The sequence below is a fragment of the Condylura cristata genome, unplaced genomic scaffold (assembly GCF_000260355.1).
Source record: "Condylura cristata isolate star-nosed mole 26May11 unplaced genomic scaffold, ConCri1.0 scaffold00012, whole genome shotgun sequence".
NCBI classification, from domain to species: domain Eukaryota; kingdom Metazoa; phylum Chordata; class Mammalia; order Eulipotyphla; family Talpidae; genus Condylura; species Condylura cristata.
Genome location: NW_004567113.1, coordinates 37,749,489 through 37,770,908, shown reverse-complemented (window position 1 = coordinate 37,770,908; position 21,420 = coordinate 37,749,489). Strand labels below are relative to the sequence as shown.

Below are 21,420 nucleotides of genomic sequence, written 5' to 3'. Positions count from 1 at the left end.
GTTCAGTTTATCTAGTCAAGACTCTGCTCTGATTCTTCTGAGTGTGTACCCAGAAGTGGAATCGCTGGATTACATAGCAGCTCTATTTTCCTTTTTTTTTTTTAACCATTTTTTTTTTTAAAGATTTATTTGTTTATTCATACAAGAACTGGGGAGTAGGCCAGAGGTAGTTGAAGGTTAGAAGATTCACCAGAGACGGAGCAGAACATGCGGAGTAACGGCTGAGAGTTCTGCTGTGCTAAATGGATTAGCTTCCTAGCCTGGGATTGAATTCATGCTGCAGTGACTGTAAATAGCTTCATAGCTCTGAGATTTAACCCCTTGTTCCACCAGGAGGCCCTATTTTCAGTGTTTTGATGAACCACCATACCATTTTCTATTGTGGCTACAACATTTTACAATTCCACCAGCAATTCGAAATGGTTTAAGTTTCTCTTCATCTTCCATAATAGTTGTGATTTTTAGGGTTGACTAAAGCCATCTTGATGAATGTAATGTATCATTGTGGTTTTGATTTGTGGATCTTCAGTGATAGTTAAAGTGTGATGCTGAGCATATTTGTATGTGCTTGTTGGCTATTTGTGTGTGTGTGTATATATATATACATATATACATATATTTTAAATTTATGTATTTATGCAGACAGAACTGGGGTACAGGTCAGAGGTGCAGGGCAGTGAGAGGATTCACCAGAGACGGAGCAGGGAGCAGAACAGGCAGAGTGATGAAGTACACTGCTGAGGGGAGCAGTGGGTGGGTCAGGAAACGTCTGCTACTCCAGGTAGATCACCTCTGGGGTGGGGATTGAACTCATGCTGAAGTGGCTTTAGCTTCTTAGTGCTGTGCTTTAACCCGCCGTGCCATCAGGGAGGGCCCTATTTGTATATCTTATGGAGTACTTTGCTCATTTTTTAATTGGGGTTGTGTTATTATTGCATTAAGAACTGTTTATTCTAGACATTATTAATCACTTGTCACATTTGTGATTTGCAACTATTTTCTCTCACTATGTATTGTCTTTTTGCTCCATTATGTTCTTTGATAAATTGAAGTTTTCCAGTTTGATGTAATTCAGTTAACTTTTTTAACTGTTATTTGTCTTTGATCTCATGTTGAATAATCATTGCCAAATTAATGTCATAAAGTTTTTATTTTCTTCGCAAAGTTTTATATAGTCTTTCCATCTGTTAAAATTTTAACATGTCTTCACATTTAAAGTAGGCAGTAATACACAACGAAGTTGGACCTTTTTAAAAGTCCACTCATATCTTTTAGTTGCTTTAGTTAGACTGCTGACATTTAAAAAATTATTGAAATGGTTAAATTAATGTCTACCTGGGTTTGGTTTTGTTTTCCGGTTTATTGCCTTCTTTTTTAAAAAAAAAAATCTTATTTTTGAATAGAAGAATGGGGGTCTAGGCCAGAGGTGCAGGTGTGGGGAGGAGAAGATTCATCGGAGACAGAGAGGGAGCAGAGCAGGTAGATCTACTAGAATATGCTGCTAAGGGGGAGCAACGGGTAAGACAGGAGAGGTCTGCTGTACCATTTGTGTTGGTAGATCCCTAGCCAGGGATTGAACTCAGGACTCTGGAGGGCAAGGGTCATGAAGGTGATAGTACTGAGACTTAACTCCGAGGCCACCAGGGAGACCGTGTTGCTTTTATTCTTTTCATTGTCACTTTTTTGGTCTCACCTTTTAATCGAGTAATTTCTTCTATGGCCTAAAAAGATCCACATGGCACAGCAGACCTCTCCTGTTTGGCCTTCTGCTTCTTCGCTCAGCAGTATATTTTGCTCAGTTTGCCTGTTCTGCTCCCCATTCCATCTCTGGTGAATCCTCTCACCTTCCCCACCTCTGACCTTACCCCAGTTCTTGTATGCATAAATAAATCCTTTAAAAAAGAATAAGGAAAACTGAACTTCATTTATGTCTTCTCTAATGCTCTTCCTCTCTTTATAAATTGCAAGTGTCTGACCTGTATCACTTCTTTTTGAAGAATTTCTTTTAACATTTCTTAGAAGGCTACCCAGCTGCTAACCAGCTCCCTGAATTATTTCTCTGTAAAGTCTTTATTTCACCTTCATTTTTGAAGAATAATTTCTTTGGATACAGAATTCTGGGTTGGTGGGACTTTTTCTTCACCATTTAAATATTTTACTTTTTTTTCTTATTTATGTGGTTCTAAAGGGAAACAGCCGTGGAGTATTTCACTTTCATTTGATTTCCATAGAGTCTCCAGCAATTTGTTAATTACAGTTTAGATTTTCCTACCCCAATAATAGTTCAAGTGGAATGTTGGTGAGCTTCTATGCTATAAGCTTTGTTTTTTTTGTCTGCTCATCAATCTCTGCAGTTTGGGGGAGAGCAGCTTGTTTGATGAATTCAGTATTAGATGGGTTTAAGAAAAGCTGTTGGTTTTTAGTTTTTTAGCCCGTCTATAGATGGGAATGATAATATCCAAGTTTTCCAGAAGTCAAGTCTCTAGTATGCTGTTATATTGCACCATAATTCTTGTAGCCATTCTTCAGTTGTTAACTACTTAGACAATTTTATTATGTAATGTTTTAGTGATTATCATTATTTGTTTTTTCCTGCCTTTTATGACTCAATTTCCTTAGTTTCTAGGAGTGGAAATATCGGTTAAAAATTATGAGTAATTTTATGGTGTCAATACTGTTTTGCTGTGTTGCCTCTTCAGAAATTATATGTGGGCTCTCTCTGTTGGTGTCATTTCTACCCTAATGAATTAGGAAGTTTGCCAGGTTGGAATATGAAGAATATAAGATTACTTTGCATGTTGGTGTAAAATATTCTTTTACGAAGTTATTTTACACTGTTAAAATTATTATTCTTTTATCAAATCACTCATTTGTTGAGATCACTTGACTATGAATATGGGCCTGTTTCTGTTTTCCTATTCCTTTTTGATATTTTTTATCATTACCATACTGTTTTCATTATAGAGCTTTACCATAGAAATAGTGTTTGCTTCTACCAAAAAATGGAAAAGAGATAGAATTGCTTCCATGGAAGATGGATGTAGTAGTATTTAAATGTGACTGGGAATCATTGTTACTGTGAACATTTGAAAAATCTTAATTTAGGTCCATCACTTTGTAAGAATGTGTTTCCTTTAGAAATTAGAATTTGTTTAAACAATTTTTTAAAAAAGATTTATTTATTTGTGTGTACAGAACTGGGGTACAGGCCAGAGGCTCGGGGCGGCGAGAGGCCTCACCAGAGACTGAGTGGGGAGCAGAACAGGCAAATCGACGAAGCACACTGCTGAGGGGAGCAGCGGGCGGGTCAGGAGAGGTCTGCCTCACAATGTGGTCACCTCCGGGACAGGCAGGGAATTGAACTCATGGGGAAGTGGCTTTAGCTTCTTAGTGCTGTGCTTTAACCCGCTGCGCCACCAGGGAGGGCCACAGTGGTTACTTTTTTAGGTTGTTTTATTTGATGTTGCATGCATTAGTATCCTACTGTTTTTTCATGGCTCAATAGGTCATTTCTTTTTATTAATAATAAATAGTATTCCATTATATGACTGTATCAGTTTGTTATGTTTGGTTGACCTCTTGGTTGCATCCATGTCTTGGCATTCAAGAACATGCCTTTTTTTTTTTTTTAACCTCTTAACCTCTCCTTCTCTACTACAGCTATGCCACTACACGTAAACATTATTAAATGTCTATGTTGTAAAGAAAACCATCTTTCTAACCTCTTTCTTTCTCTAACTGCCGCCTCTTTCTTAGTGTTCGTAGCTAAAATTTGAGTTATATTTCGTGATGACCTCCATCCCCTCATCATGAACTACCCAGTTATAGTGAGTGGTTTTACCTTTTCACTTCGTGAAGACCTACCTTCCTGTTCCTCAATTCATCTGCCTTATTTAAGTATTTTGCAGCAAAAGTTTTGTGTATGCACTTAATTTTCAAACAGGGCTACAATTTCTCATCTGCCATACATTCATAGTTAACTAGTTTTTCTGTGTATGTTTTTGGATGTATTCAGAACATTCAGGGTGATGAAAATAATACTTGTTTTCTCTTCAAGCAGTCTTTTTTTTTTTTTAAGGGTTTATTTATTTATCCATAGAAGAACTGGAGTATAGGCCAGAGTTGAGGGTTGTGGGGGTCAGTGTAGGGAGGTGAGTAGTTATGGGAGGTTGAGTATTCCCTGGAGACAGAGTGGGGACCAGAACATGTATATCTGTTGAAATACGCTGCTGAGAGGAGCAGTTGAAACAGGAGAGGTCTCCTGTGCCTTGTGGATTAGCTTCCTGGCGGGGGGATAGAACTTATTATGCTGTGGTGGTGATAGCACTGAGACTTAACGCCTTTATCACCTGTGGGGCCCTTTTCATGCAGTCTCAGTGTATGTAATGTCTAAAGTTTCTTTGAGTAAGCGTAAAGTAAAAATTATAAATGGTTACTTGTGTCATAGTGTACATTGTTTTTTCATAATGGCATAATACAGCTGGGTATCTTATGTTTTGGAGTCAGTGAAATAGCATGTATACATCTTGGCTGGTGGGTCATTTGTGATTACTGGATTTATAATCTCTTTGTGTCTCATTTTCCTCATTAATGAACATGTAAGATTTTGTGAAGGTTAAGTTTATTATTACATATGAGTCAGAATACTGCTCATAAGGTGTTAAGTAAATATTGGTAGTTCTCTAGAGAACATTTAACTACCCTTTCCTTAACAACATTGTTCTTTGTGGTACTAGTAAAAACAGACTGTCCTGGTTTTTCCTGTCTTCTTGGGTCACTCTTGAGGAGTTGAGTAGAGTTTATAGTTATTTGTTTGGTTCTTTGATTCTTTTATTGGACTACCATCCACTCAGTGGGAAATCACAGCTATGAGTGATCTTATGTATCTTCTTAAGAGCATACATCTTTTGTATCCTGTAGAATTTACCTCCTATCTCTTTAATTTACTTTTCTTTTCAGTAGATTTTATACTCACTCTCTTTGAATTCTTAACTTTTCTATCTGCTTTAATCTCCCTCTAGACATTTCCCCTATTAAAAGACTCAAATGTGATTTTTTAAAAAATAATATAATAGGGCCCTCCCTGGTGGTGCAGCAGGTTAAAGCACAGCACAAAGAGGCTTAAGCCACTTCCACATGAGTTCGATCCCCGCCTGCCCCGGAGGAGATCCACATGGCGAAGCAGACCTCTCCCGGCCCGCCCACTGCTCCCCTCAGCAGTGTGCTTGGTCGATCTGCCTGTTCTGTACCCCAGTCTGTCTCTGGTGAATCCTCTCACCACCGCATCTCCTGCATCTCTGGCCTGTACCCCAGTTCTGTACGAATAAATAAATCTTTGAAAAATAAAAAAATTTAAAAAAATAAAAATAATATAATAGCTTATTTTTACATCATTTGTGCCTTTTTCCATCTCAGTTGTAATCCCCGTGGGCTTCCCATCACCAAATCACCTGTGTGCCATCACCATAGTCCAGTGTACTTCCCCACCCCCCATTTTTGATCCCGTTCCCCATTCCATCCCCATAAATGTCTCTGGTATATAGTTGTTCATTATTATTATTATTTTCTCACCTGGTCCTTTATACTCCTGCTATGAGTGAGGCCATCCGTTATTTTTCTTTTTCTTTTTGGCATATTTCACTAAGCATGATCTTTTCCAGCTCCAACCATGTTGCTACAAAAGGCATGTGTTTGGTTGCTGAGTAATAATTCCATTGTGTATATGTACCACATCTTTTTTTTTTTTTTTAATTTATTTATTTGTACATACAGAACCGGGGTACAGGCTAGAGGCTCAGGGACGGTGAGAGGCTTCACCAGAGACAGGGTGGGGAGCAGAACAGGCAGATCGACGAAGCACACTGCTGAGGGGAGCAGCGTGTGGGTCAGGAGAGGTCTGCCACGCCATGTGGTCACCTCTGGGGCAGGCGGGAATCGAACTCATGCGGAAATAGCTTTAGCTTCTCAGTGCAGTGCTTTAACCCGCTGCGCCACCAGGGAGGGCCATGTACCACATCTTTTTAATCCAGTCATCTACTTTAAAAGACTCAAATGTGATTTTAATGTCACAGTTTTTAATGTTTCACTGTTTTTCATGATCCTGAGTAATCTGGCTCCTGCTTACTTTTACTACCTGCTAAAGTTTGTCCCCTCCCTTTCCAGGTTGCCTTTGGTAAAATATTATTCTCATGGTATATTTTACTTCACTAACAGTTACATAGTTTACTTAATATCTTAAAATGAGGAGCCTATTGGTAGCCTAGGGGTTAAGTCTCAGCTATTCAATCCCAGCTAGGAAGCTAACCCATATGTGGTACAACAGACCTCTCCTGACCCGCCCACTGCTCCCCACCTCAGCAGTGTATTTCAGTAGGTCCGCCTGTTCTGTTTCTGACTCTGTCTCTGGTGAATCCTCTCACCGCTTCCTGTTGCCACCACCCCAGGTCCGGCCTACAACCCAGTTTCTCTGTGCAAAAATAAATGAAATGCCTTAGAATGAGATGCTCTGTTGGGTAGGGTAGGTTGAGAGAATGTTTTTAGTCAATCATTTTACCATTAGTATCTATTTGCCTTTTTAGGTAGTGGGTACTCAGTGAATATCCATGGGGTTAATATGTCCAGAATTTAGATTACTTTGCTTTGGAGATTGAAGTCTGATGATAATTTCCAGATTCTCTAGAGTTTTACTGTCTGATACTGTAGCTTACTAGCCACATGTGACTTTTTCCTTCAAGATTTAATAAATAGGGCCCTCCCTGGTGGCAAAACAGGTTAGGGTGCAACAGGTTAGGATGCAGCACTGCAAGCTAACGGCAGCCATTTCAGTTTAGTTCGATTCCAGGCCCCAGAGCTGATCCACATGGCACAGCAGACCTCTCCTGACTCACCCACTGCTCCCCTCAGCAGTGTATTTCATTCAATCTGCTTGCTCTGCTTCCCGCTCTGTCTCTGGTGAAGCCTCTCACCACCCCTGCACCTCTGGCTCATACCTCAATTTTGTATGAATGAATAAATAAATCTTTTAAAAAATTTTTTAAATAACTAAAAATTTTAGAGTTATTGGGGCTTCCCTGGTGGTGCCACGAGTTGAAGCTATCGCAGCCACTGAAGCACAGAATTGGATCCCCAACCAGGGAGGTGATGACCCACATGGTGTGGCTCCTGGCTTGCTCGCTTCTTCCCTCAACAGTATTTCACTCAGTCTGCTTGTTCTGCTTCTCACTCTGTCTCTGGTGAATCCTCTCACACACACCCCCCCCACACACACCTGTAGCCTTTACCCCAGTTCTGTAGGTATAAAAAATTTTTCAGAGTTAATGTAAAATTTTCAGTGGTTATGTAGTGTATACATAAGGTATGGCTGTACTACCTACTTGCACTAGTTCCACCAATTGTAGAACAGTTTCATTTCCCCCAAAAGAAGCTCCATTAGCAGCAGATCCTTCTCATTTCCTCTTTCATCCCTCCCTAGCAATGAATAATCTGCTTTCTATGTGGATTACCTATCATGAGTGGCTTCTGAACATTTGAAAAGTGGCAAGTATTAATTGAAATGTGCTATAATTATAAATTACACACTGGGTTTATAAGACATTTTAAAATAAAATATAAAAAATTATTTTGATTTTCTATAAAATGACATTTTTGTATATAGAACATATGTACATTGTTTAAGGTCTTTTACTTTTTAAAATGTGACTATAGAATATTTAAAGCACATTTTTTGTTAATATTATGTGTTTTCTTGGATAGCACTTGGTCTAGTTCTTGGATAAAACTTGATTTTACATGGGACTGTGTGTTCCCATGGCCTTAGTTCATTTATTCTTCTAAATCACTTAGATTTAATAGCAACCCTATTGGGGAGTATGGAATGCCCCAAGCTTGAGAATTTTCTTTTTTCTTAGCCAGTTTGTATGTGGATATCTTTCTTACTTAGGCTTTAGAATAGTAGGGAAATTATGTCACTTATATTTAATTTTGAAAAGATAGTGGCAACTGTTAAGCTTCTCAAGTCTCATTTTCAGCAAATTATGATAATGATATTTATTTGTATGATAATGATAAGCCCCTAAATTTTGATAGCTGTGATTTGACTGAGGAACAAATTGTTTCTTTGTGACACTTCTATAACTTTCGGGGTCATTTATGTTTGTCTTGTCTTGGTAAATTATTTTTCAAAAATACAGTGTTTTCTTTAGGTGTAGGTTTTCTGCTACCTCATCATAATATGTAAAACGGCTACTGCGTGTTCAGCATTTACTGTGTGGTGGGCATTATTCTGTATTTGTAGTTACTTGTTACATTCCCTCATGAACTGTACATGGTAGTTACTATGACAGTCTCCCACTAGACAGAGGGTAACACTGAGGCATAGTGGCTAACTAACTTGCTCAAGGTTAAATGATGACTACATTGTAGTAAGCAGGTAAAACAGTAATTTATTTAGTGCTCATTTGGTAAAAATTTTTCAATTTTCAAGTTTTTCCCCACAGAATATAATAAGCTCTACATGAGACTAAGTTTTGCTTACTAATAGTTGAGATTGCTTTCTGGTTTATTTGAAAGAATTTGATGATGATGATGATATAAATTCACCAATAGACATGGCTTGCTTGTTTGCAAGAATGTTCACTTGGTTCTCTAATTATTTAGAAGGTCCACCTCTTCCCTTTTTGTGTGTCAGAGATGCATTGAAACCACATGAGAAAATCAGAAAAACCAAGACTATCAGAGGTCCCACTGGTGGTTAGCTGAGTTGGGAAAGGTATAAAAAAAAATAACTTTGCAACTGCCCTAATGAAAATGTAGTGCAGTGATAGCACAGTTTTTCAGGCTTTATGTGGAAGCCTCAGCCTCCCCGTTGTTATTAAAATGAATAATGTATTGTTTTGTTATTTATTTTTAGAAATTACAGTTCTATTCTTAGACTAGGAGCAGAACTATAAAATAGACTTTATGAAAAAGGACTTTGAAATCATAGATGCTTTTTAACTTTAAATTGTTAAGGGAAGGATAACTTTGCTAATTCTATCTAAGCAATTCTCTGAATTCAGAGATACATGTTTTTAATTTAAAATAATAAAATTGAGGGCCCCAGGAAGTGACCCACATGGTGCAGCAGACCTCTCCTGTCTCGCCTGCTGTCCCCCTCAGCAATGTACTTCCTCAATTTGCCTATTCTGCCCCCCACTATGACTATGATGAATCTTCTCACTGCCCCTGCAGTGACCTATACCCCAGTTCTGTATGCATAAATAAACAAATCTTTTAAAATAATAATAATAATAAAATTGAGTGTTGTTAAATGAACTACTGAATTAATACCATAAGAATGTGGCAGGACTATGTTTCAACTGCCAGACCATTTCTAATTTGTCACCTTCTGTGTATTTTTCATATCTTCTTTACAGTTATTCAGTCTTAAGCTGGTATTTCAAGTAATTCTATTATTAGAGTTTGGTACAGTAAACTGTGGAAGCGGGGTATAAAGAATAATTAGGGTCTCCTTGGTGGCCCAAGGGGTTAAGTCTTAAATGTTGTCAAGCTGTTGGCAGCCACTATAGCAGAAGTTCGAGGACCTGCCAGGGAGCTGACCCATCACTGCAACCTCAACAGTGTATTTTAGCTAGTCCTCCTCCTCTGCTCCCCACTCTGTCTCTAGTGAATCCTCTCACTCCCCACACCTATGGCCTGTACTCCAGTTCTGTCTACATAAATAAATCCTTTTAAAAAATTGTCTTTAACTTTCCATTTTCTTTTTTATCTTTGGTTATCCCTACTTTTGACCATATAGAATGTGCCCTTCTAGTGTGATTCGTTGTGGGAATTAGTGGTGATGTATTGAGCTGATTCAATTAGTTTTTCTTACTCTTAATGGTGTTCTGGTCCATTTTTTTCCTGTGAATTGTAATTTGTGGTAGTGCACAGAAATAAACACAGGTTTGAAATTTTGTAATTGTTTATTTAGCATTTTACTAATTACAAAGTTCAGGCAATCTACAAGGCAACTTTTCTAATTTTTGCTACCTCTCCCTTCCCTGCCCCAGAATTTTAGTCTAATCATGTTCTTCTAGTATCCTGGTATTTTCAGGTTATTTACTTCTTTTTGGCAGTATTGTGGAACAAAGAGAACTTTGAAAGCATGAGTGATTTGGAAGACTCAGTTACTCTTGTTTTACTTACAAATCCTAGGGGAGAAATGAAAGTGTATAATTACTGTGGAAACTTCTTAAGTTGGTCAGTGGAAGTCAGATGCCTGTGATTTTCATGTTAATATTATTCATAACTGTGCATCCTGGAAAAAGTGTATTACTATTGTTATAATTTCATTCTCTACCAGAAATAACAAAGATGATAATGATCTTTTAGGGCACCAGAATAAGTTTCTCATTTTTGCTATTTTAAGTTAAAATATTCAGTTGTTTTTTTTTTTTTCAAAAAATAGGAAATATTTTGATCCCAAATGGGCAGAGGTTGCAATATAAATAAATCAGTACTAATTAGTGTTTTTTTCTAATTATAATGTTTTTAAGCTGCATAAAATAAAGAATTTTAATCCTGTGTTTTAAAAGATAAAATTAATTACGAATTATGAATTATGAATCATTTGCAGACAGGTACCTTTGAGAATTAATGTGAATCCCACCAGAGAGTTTTCTGAATCAGTTAATGTTACTGTTGACTCAGAGAATGGACGGTTAAAAATAACTGAGAACTTGAAGGTATACCATTTACCCAAAAGTCCTTTGAGAAGTTTAAAGCTCCAAGTAGTTGTAGATAAATTAAAAAAAAAACAAGTTTTGAAGCAGTTTTTTATTAAAGAAACCAAGTAGAAATACAGATTGAAGAAGACATTAGAAGACTTTACTGATATATTTTTGAGATTCAGGAATTTTTAAGAAAAGACAAATTAATTAAGATGCTTAGAACTTTCACCATACTGGTGAAGTGAAATGCTATTTCGTTTATTTAACTTAAACATCTATGGTTGTACTTTTTCAAATGAGAACTTGTAGCCTAAATTGCTTTTAATGACCTTGAATTTTATGTTATGGATACGAATCCATGTAACCTCAGTGTATACCATGGGAATATTCATCTACAGATGAATAGATTTATCACTTTGGACCTAACATATTGAATTGAAACATTCAAAGTTTTGGTTTCCCCCTTATCATTACTAGGAAGTCAATAAGCTATTGTACTATTGCTCAAAGTGGTGGTGTTTTGTGAAAAACCATGTTAGGTTTTTTTTTTTGTTTTAAGTATTTCTAGAAAAACATAAATTATATTTACTGGAGCAGATAATAAAGCTTATGAAAGAAAGAGGGGTTTCAAAATTTTTATAGGTATTATTTTAAAGTAGGTTTTTCTTGCTGACATAACTAACATTTATTTTCTGTTTATTTTTAAGACGAGCAAAAATCAAATTAAAGTAGATCTTGTAGATGAGAATTTTACAGAATTAAGAGGAGAAATAGCAGGACCTCCAGACACACCATATGAAGGCAAGTACTTTTTTCTGTATCAAAATATTGTGCGTATTAGAACTTGTCTGAAACATTAAAATCAGGAATAATCTTAAGCATCAGTAAGCTACATGAAAGTTACTTCATTTGACTTAGAATATACAGCAACTTTTAAACAATAAATTTAGATGCTTATCTAGACTAGTTTCTCTTACTGTATTTCAGTAATTTTTCTCCCCCAAAATAGATTTAGTGGAGCCAACTTACAGGTTCTGTAGGTTGGAATTTAACAGTAGTAAACACCTAGCATGTTACGCCTCTAATTTATATGCACCTTAGGCTCTGAAATATGCTTAGATGGTATCTATAACAAACCTTGACTTAAATTTCTGATTAATAAAGAAAAAAAATTTTTTCAAGTTTCTCTTCTATTTGTCACTTAGCATTTCATTCACTCACTATGTCTTTAAACAGATTGTATTCCAGATATGAACTTTTTTTTTATTGAGGAAAGCTTTGATCTTTCAAGACATATAGAAAAGAAAGAAGGCAGCTTTGCTGAACTTCATGTTCACAGACTATAACTACTTTAGACTATGGAATTGGGTGATAGGATACAGAAAGAAACCTTACAACTTTTACTCCCCTAACTGTACATATCTTCAGCAATGACTATTAGTGTAATATTGAGTTATGTATCATAACCAATAATCTTGCAGATAGTAGACATGTAGATAATTGTTTAATAAAGTCATGTAGCAGAATTTGTGGTAGTAGCATTTATTGAATCTTAACATGTGCTATTTCATTCAGTACTTACAACAAAATTATGAGGTAAGTACAGTCATCTCTGTTGCATAGATAAAGAAATTAGAGGCCAGAGAAGTTCCATAATTTGTCTAAGGTCAGACATCTGAGTACCACTGCTGGGATTTTGAGTCCTCATACACTTTGATTTCAAAGCCTACAATTTTAACCTCCTTTTGAATAAAACTGGATCGACTGAATATTAGAAGTGGTGGTTAGAATTAGTAGTTCTATAAGTCTAACAAAGTTACCTAAAATTTTCAGAAAAACTCAGTAGTCTAGGATATTTTTGTTTTTCATTCAGATTTTTTTAAGACTGCAGAGTATCTTTTGTATATCCTAACAAACTTAAGTGACAAAATTTTATTTTCTATCTTTGAGATCTTATGAGCCATTACTGGATATCTTCATTTTTTTTTAATGCCATTATTGAGTGCCTCCTCTATGGTAGGCCTGTTTTGGATGCTTTCATCTAGTTCTTCTGAAAATCATTAGGTGGACATCTTATTTTTCCAAAAATTAAGTTCTTAATAGCAAATGCTGTATGCAATGAAATACTAGTTCCTTGTTGACTGGACTTAAAACTATACTTGAGGGTTTTTCTAGGTTACTTAGATATATTTTTAAAAGACAGTAGGACAGTAGCATCAGTCTATAAAGTTTTTATAGCATATTAGTAATTATGGACAAGATACTCTAAACTAGTTTAGGATGTTTATTATCTCCTTAGTAACCATTAATAAAAGCAGATGACTTAAAAAATTGAAAAATACTCAACTTACTTGTTGCGTAATTATTATACCATATTCTTCCTTTATTAGAAAATGTTTGCTCATTTTTAAATGCCTGTTTTTGTTGTTGCCATTAAATGAGCTGTTCAATAATAGTTCAATAGACTTTTGGGGTATATATTTGAAAGATTGAGTTACATTCTTTTAATGGAAAAGCTGTTGAGAAGTTGTTCATTTTGTGTAAGAAAAGCACCAAGGGAATAAACTTTGATACTTAAAATAAATGTGAACTTGGATAAAATATTTTGTTAATACCTTGCAGGGCTCTTTCTAATTTGCAAGGTCTTTTTAATATCTCAAGGCTTTTGTTTTTTACTAGCAGCTAAGGCAAAAGTTTACATGTGGAATGTTAAACTGTAACATCATTAGGTAGTAAAGCAATTATTTTATTAAGTGTTAAAAATAGATTGAGAGATAAAATACTCATGGAAAAATTATTATACATTTTACCTCAGTTTTCCTTGATATTAATACCTCAGTGGCAAAGGAAAACAAGTTAGTTCTTGAGCCATTCTTCCTAAGAGTTGGTTTTAATTTAAAGAATTTACTGTCAATATTTTTTAAAATGCCCTACCTTCCCTTTGAATTAAGTTAAAGATTATACATATTTAATATCAGTAGTTGTTTTTCAGGAAGTAAATGTTTTACAGTGAAAGCTATTAAATGAATAATGTACTTATTATAAAGCTCTAGTTGTTGTTGCTCAGACATATATCAAACCGTGCTATGGTTAATATAAAGTGGTTATATTGAAACACAGATATATACAAAACTGCATATTGATCAGCAAGTGGAGTAGAAATAGGATTTGGGGAACTCTAGACTTCAGAACCCATTGGGTTTAAGAGGTCATTTTTTGGTTGTTCAAGGAGAAATAAACTTTATACGATAGGATATAGAGATAGACAGTAATCAGTTTAATCTCTTAATTCGAAGTTAGTGTGTATGTGTATATAACCAAACAAAAAGTTATCGCTAAACTCAAAAAATTTCCCAGGTGCTCTTTTCTTATCTGTCTTACTTTTGTACCTTTGTTTCCCTTTGACTACTTTACTTTGTATACTTCATTACTACTGTGTGCTCTATAATTCAGGCATCTGATTTTACTCATGTATCAGTCCTGTGGGATTCTGTTTAAAAAAATGAGCAGGAAGAATTGGAACCAAAAAGGACTATAACTGGTACCAAGTGAATTGAAGTCTCTGAGATATGTGATCATCTATTACTAACTATGGAGGATGTAGATTTTAGAAATCCCAGACATACAGAGAGCTGAATGTATGAACTTTGAAGTTAATATTCCTTACACAGTCTTTACTTTTTATTATGGAAAACTTATGATATAGATAAAAATTGACTAATAGTATAATAAATCCTTCATTTTTTTCAAATAGCTTCAAAACTATTAGTTCATAGCCATTCTTTGATATAATCCATCTTGATTATTTTGAAGTAAATCCCAGGCATAGTTTCAATATATAAACAATTCACTAGTAGTTTTATTAGGTATATTTTGGAATAATGAAAATTCTATGTAAATACTCTGTATAGTGAATATTTTAATTCTTAAAGTCTAAGAATTGGAAGCTCCTCAGTGGTAGGACTCAAAAACAACCTTTCATCCAGTGTGAGACTTCTCTCTTCAGTTTACTTTTGCTAGACTATCCCATTATGGAAGCAAGATAGTTTTAAAAATACCTATTTAGCCAGTATTGCACAAGAGTGTTGCATTCTGCTTATAGATTGCAGGTTAAAAACAACCCGCTTGTAAAGTTCTGGGTTTTGTATATAATATCCATTTACCACTTTTGTCTCTACATCTACCTCTTGTTGTTGACTATTATTTTTAAAATCTTAACAAGAAGTACTGGCATTTAACTTACGGCACAAGTCAAAGTTTGGGGACATTTTTGCATTTGATCTAGATCTTTTTTTTTTTGCATCTAGATCTTTTTAGCTTAATGGCATAACATGGCCTATTTCTTTGTACCATCTGTGCCTTTTTATTGTTTCTTTTTTTTTCTTTCCATTTTTTGTTAATTTAACATACTCTAGAGGAAATAAAAGGTGACAGAACCTATACTGCTTTTTATATAGTGAAATCTTTGACACTAAATTGTCTGTGGATTTAATGTATCCTTTGTCTTTTTATCTCTAATCCTATAATCCATTCATAAACTAATATAATTGTATAAAATGGATATTATATATACTTTAAATAACCTTAAAAGCCGGTTCTTTTTTGAGTTTCAACTTTAAAATGAATGTAATATACCATGTTTGTATTAGTTTCACAAATTTGCGGTAATCAGCATTCTTATCTTTCTGTTTTCCCCACTTTTTAGGAGGAAGATATCAACTAGAGATAAAAATACCAGAAACATATCCATTTAACCCCCCTAAGGTAGGTATTGTGATTCTATTTTTTGTGCATGAGCTTCTAAAATATATTTCTTGATTCACTTAATTAAAATGTATTTTAGTACTTGCTAACATTTTACTTTTTTGAGTTGTTCACTGTATAAATTTAATGTGAACTAGAATTCAGATAATGGCAGAACACTTGCTTCTAGAATTAGAATGAAGGACAAGGAGCTACACAGGTAGCTAGTAATGGCTCTAGACAGAAGTATGCTATGTGTGAGCCTGACCTTAGCTAAAATTCTAGGTCTGGGAGAACTTGTATTATTCCCAAATTTAGACGGACCTCTATTAACTGTTCAAGTTTTTACTTGCCACAAAAAAAAAAGTGTGTTTTTAGCAAAAAGTTTATTCTGGATTAATTCAGTAATTATTCCAGTGCTGTGTGCCAGGATAACATTAAAGAACACTGTGTACAATCCTTAACTTTCATGGAGCTTACATTCCAGCAGGAAAATAAATAATTGCAACTGATGATTTTAAAAGAGGAAATGGAGTATCCTAGGCTCACATATAACAAGGGAAAGTAATTAAAACTTTTGGTTGCCTGAATAGTTTCCTAATGTCTTTAATGTTGCTGTCATTGTCACTTTAATTTAGATATTCTATCTTTGTTACCTTCCTATTTTTCCTATTCACCCTTCTGTCTTTACCATTCCTAATTCCCGCATTTGCTGCTGTTCTGTAAATCGTAATAAAGTGTGCTTTTGATCATGTTTATTTTTTTACCTTAATAAAGGCTAAACTTCTTAACTGGAAAATTTTTTAACTTCCTACAACTTGACCCCAATCATCCTAATCTGCTACCCTCACTCACCTACAACATGGCTCTTATGTTCTAATCAAGACTATTTGCTACTTGTAGATGATGCTTACTGCTCTCCTCTTTTCTGTCATCTTCACTTAAATCATTGTCCCTGTTTAAAATTTTAGTTTTCTTTTGGGTCTCTAGGTAAAGTACCATGTTTTATAGTCAGCTGTGCCCATCAAATTGTTTCTCCCTCTGCCAGTAGCGTTTTATATTGTTTACATGTACCAACACAAATTCAATACCAGTTAATGTATCATATATGTATCTTCCACTAGCTGTTAGACTTCTGAGTTTAAGGACTATTTCTTGTATAACTTTATTTTCTCTGGCTCCTAACAGTACAGTGTCCTTTGAGCATATAAATTGTAGTCACTAGGAAAATGTTTTGTAATTCATTCATTCTACTTGTTCTTATTTAAGAATAGATCTGATGATAGATGTTCATATGAATTTAGAGCACCTACCTTTATAGGTTATGTATTAATCTGTTGCTTATGTACATGTTTTCTGATAAGGCTGATTGTTTTTTTTTTAATGTGGTAAGATATACATAATGTAAAATTTATCATTTAACCTTTTTTGTGTAACTTTTTAAAATATAGTTGATTGTTGTTAACTACATTTATGTTGTTATGCAAACAATTAAACCTCAATTCATCTCCAGAACTTTTTCATCTTCTCCATGAAACACTCCTCATTACCCCTATACTCCCAGTGTCTGGCAGCTACTATTCTACTCTCTGGGTATGTGTGGAGTAAACAACAGATCAGGTGTCACTGCTGTCATTTAACTGGCGCTTTGATTCTATAGGCACGCTATCTGCTATGTTCCTTAGTTCATTGTAAAGATTAAAAGATTTGACTCATGATAAGGACTATTTCAATAAGTAAATGAAACTTTTTCACATTTTTAACATTCTTAAATCAGATATATCAGTGGGTGGCATTTCATAATTGGCAGAGGTTTTCTTTCTTACGGTATTCAGAATAACACTGCATTTTGTGCCTGTGCAGTATAAATAGTGTTTTGTAATATTTCCTGGCATTAACCAGTTACTTAATAACTTCTAAGCATCCTTTCTTAAAGTAGTCTGCTGTCTTCCCTCTCATATATCATTTTAAAATATAGTAGGTAAGGTAAGTTATTTCGTGATTGGGCTGGTGATATACATCTGAGGAGGTATGAACCTGTTCTCATAAATCATAGCATTGTAAACCAATGCTATCTCAATTTAAAAAATAAGGTACAGTAGCAGTAACATTTAAATTTCTTTCATAAATTAAAATCATACATTATTGATGGGAATATACAATGTTGGATTTGCTTTAAAAAGTTCGGTCAACATGTTAAAAATAGGCCTTATGACCCAGTGATTCTGCTTTTCTGTTTACTCAACTGAAATGAAAATATGACCACAAAACAACTCATTTATACTCTCACTGTTCATAATACCCAAAAGTGAAGTGAAAATAGCAGTCAAGGATGGATAAACAAAATACATATCATAGAATATTGTTTGATTAAATAAGCTAGTGAAATAATGATTCGTGCCAAAAGCATAGTGCTAAATGAAAAATGCCAGACACAAAAGGCCACACATGTGTATAAAATACTGCAAGGAGCAAATATATAAAAACAAAAATAGATTGATGGTTTCTTAAGATTGGGGAAATCCAGATAATATATGAGAAGTGACTTTTGATGGTTGACAGGTTTGTTGTCTAAATCAAAAATTCATGTGTGGTTAAGAGTGCCCAACTCTGAATACGTGAAATACCCTGCAGTTGTATACTTTAAGTAGGTGAATTATGATCACAGTAAGTGTTTAAACTTTCCTCCTTGTATAATATATACAAGTAGCTCCAACATGAATTTATAGTCCTGACTCTTCTTAGACACTTGATTATTGCATTTAGTCCTTGAAATCACTGCTTTTTGGTTTGTTTGTTTGTTTTAGTAAAATAAGAAAAATAGTTGCAAAACCTAAGCACTGGAGTCTGTCTGATGTTTTTGTAACTATATTATATTGTTCTTCAGGCCACTGCTATCCTCATTCTAGCCATTTCATACTGAGATAGCTTTAATATTTGGAAAGATAGTCCTTCAGTTACCCTAAATTTGTCTCCTTTTGACTTCAACAGGCTAGATACAGTTGGAATTTAGCATTGGGTTGTTTTGTTTAATGTGTTTAATTTAATCTCTTTTATGGCATTAAGTAATGTTTAATGAACTTAATGTTAAGTATGTTCTAGATGTGTACTAAATTGACTTGCATTCTTCCACATTTGCAAATATATAAAAAGAATGGGGTATATTTGTGCATATTTCTTGTTAAATTGTGTTCATATGTTTAATATGTAGGCTTAGGTTTTTAATTTTAAGCCTTATGAAATAAAAAGTATTGAAGTTAGGTGCTTCTAGTGTCTCTCCACTGCTGTGCAGCTAAAATTGCTGAGTTGGAAACTTACATCATTGGGTCTTAACATGCGTAGAGTTTTCTCTTTACTGTTCTGCAATATATTATAGCTTGAACCATCTGCACAGGACTTACTAGACAGAAGATATTTCTTTAAAGCAACTGAATATGGTATAGGAGGAATTTGGTTCAACTTATTCTACCAATTTGATATTTGGAGTAAATTGTAATGTTTGCTAATGAAAAAAGCTTCTTAAATTAGGAAAACTCTAGTTCAGTTATCTGTTCACTCATGTATTAGAGATCGGGTTATGAATTTTCCTCTTTATTCCTTGGTGTTCTCTAGACCACCATATATATATATTTTTATATATGATATTGAAATCACTGTTGAGTACAAATTGAGTACAAATGCTAAGAATCTTTAATGAGCTGTATGTAACATAATTATATACAGAGTAATATTTAACATCTTTGATTTCCAAATGTGAAATCAGGAAATCCCAGTGGAAACATGAGCTCATGTCATGTTAATGAATGTGCCTTGTCCTATAGAAGGAGATTAAAATCTACTTATGATTGTGTGATCAATATAAATAATTAAGAATAATTACCTTCTTTCCTTTTCTGTCTGGTAATGCTGTTGGGTTTGTTTTGTGTTGTTGTTTTTTGAAAGTTGCTTATACTTTGAGTGCCCCCCCAAAATCTAATGAGTAATTAGATTAGATTGTAATTACCCAAAAAGTGCTGGTGTGTTGGTTTTGCTTATGCGGATAACAAAACTTGAATTTTTAGTAATAAGTGCTTTAGTGCTATTAAGGCATCCTATATCTGTTTATAATCAGATCCCATATCTGTTTTGTAATCAGAGTCAAATAGGATGTCATTAGATCATAAAAAATACCATTATATTATTACTCGGTCTTATATTTTAGTTCTTTTGATACTACTTTTTTGTTGGTATAGAACAGGGAGAAAATGATTAATACAATAGATGTTAACTGGAATGTAAAATAAAATGATAGGATAAAATTCTGATATACATGTGTGATATTTAGGTTTAAGAAAGAAGTAAGAAACCTAAGAAAGGAGAAGTTGATGACAAGCACTAACAAAGATGAGAAGAATAGGAAATAGTGATAGAACATACTTGGAACTAGTTTTTAAGACATCTATATCTGTGTTAATGGGTAATGCATTTCCTCTAGAAAATTAATTTATGAGATCATCTGTAAATTCAAGCTTATTTATTCTTCAATGTAGATTATAGTACAAGGTAATAAATAGTTCAATGATTTTGCTAGTCCTTCAAATTTGTTCTCACAGAAACAAACTCATATTTTCTAAATTTCTGAAAATATTGAACCAATATCGAAAGTCACAAAATGTGTAATTTCCATGAATTAAAGAACTGTTTAACTAGATTTTATTTCATAGGAATCTGATAGAGTTAGCATTTTCACTTTGCTGCTTTCTTATTCTCCATATTTATATGAATAGATGATTATAGCTTTAGCATCTAAAAGAGGATGGTATTAGTTTGTATTTTGTTCTATTGCTAACTAGTTTTTTGAGCTTGGATAAACTCTTAAACTCTAAACTTTAGTGTCTTTTCAGTGTATGGCACATATAATCAGCCTTCAAATATTTCTTAAATTATTTAAGAAAAAAGAATTTGAGGGGAAAATGCTACAAAAAAATAAGGAGCAGTATTACAGTCATTAATTACCGGTGCTTCTATGTACTGGTTTTGCTTACTTTTTTTTGTTCCAATCTATTCTATACCTTAAACTAAAAAATACTTACTGTTTTTTGTATTTTGATTTTATGTACTACTTTATCTTCCTAAGTGGCTTTCATTCATGTCGTATTTCTCATAGTATGTAGCATTTTGTTAGGTGAATTAAAAACATCTATTCATTGCTAGATTTCTCTAAGGGGAGAGGGCATTTAAAGAATTAAAAAGCGTATATATCAATGACAACATTCAGCTTACTGAATACTTTGTCTTCTTATTTACACCCCTCTCTTCATCTAAGTGAAATGATGTAAGTATATACATATTTATTTTAATCTGAGGTTTTCATTTTCTTGTAGTTCTACTTAAACTATAATTGTTTTATTTTTATTACTTAAAAACTTCAAGTATACTTTATATTCTAGGTCCGGTTTATCACTAAAATATGGCATCCTAATATTAGTTCTGTCACGGGAGCAATTTGTTTGGATATCCTGAAAGATCAATGGTAAGAGATTTTGAATTTACCTTCTCCTCCTCCTTATAAAATTCCAAGACTGTTAGGAGTGTTAAATGTATGATTTCCTCAAATTATGAGCTTATGTTTTCTCTTACTAGCGCACAATAATTTTAAATCTTTATGAAGTCTCTTGAGTACATCATTGAAAAATAAGTTATAATTGAAATCATAACTTATATTGACTTGTTAGGTAATGTCATGCTAGCTTTACATCTTGGAAAGTCATGTGCTTCATTTATTTTAGTCATTTTAATTCTTTGCTATCAGGAAGATATTTGTGAGAGTCTTAAACTTAAGTATTGAACTAATCAGATCTAACTTGGAATGTAGCTAACTAATATTAAAAGTTGTAATAATTGAATATAGCTAAAAGTTCTCAGATTCCAGGGCCTCCTTGGGTATAAAGGGTTAAAGCACAGCACTATGGCTATCTGTAACCATTGC

General features: G+C 34.1%; 1 protein-coding gene across 1 annotated transcript in view; it reads left to right on the top strand.

The window, feature by feature from the left end:
- The window catches only part of UBE2K (ubiquitin-conjugating enzyme E2K), a 51,814-nt gene that overhangs the window by 18,379 nt on the left and 12,015 nt on the right, over positions 1–21,420 (top strand). Inside the window, exons 2-4 of the mRNA XM_004681338.2 lie at positions 11,417–11,510; positions 15,415–15,473; positions 20,882–20,964. Coding sequence (XP_004681395.1) covers positions 11,417–11,510; positions 15,415–15,473; positions 20,882–20,964 — 236 coding nt within the window. The remainder of the gene's footprint in view (positions 1–11,416; positions 11,511–15,414; positions 15,474–20,881; positions 20,965–21,420) is intronic.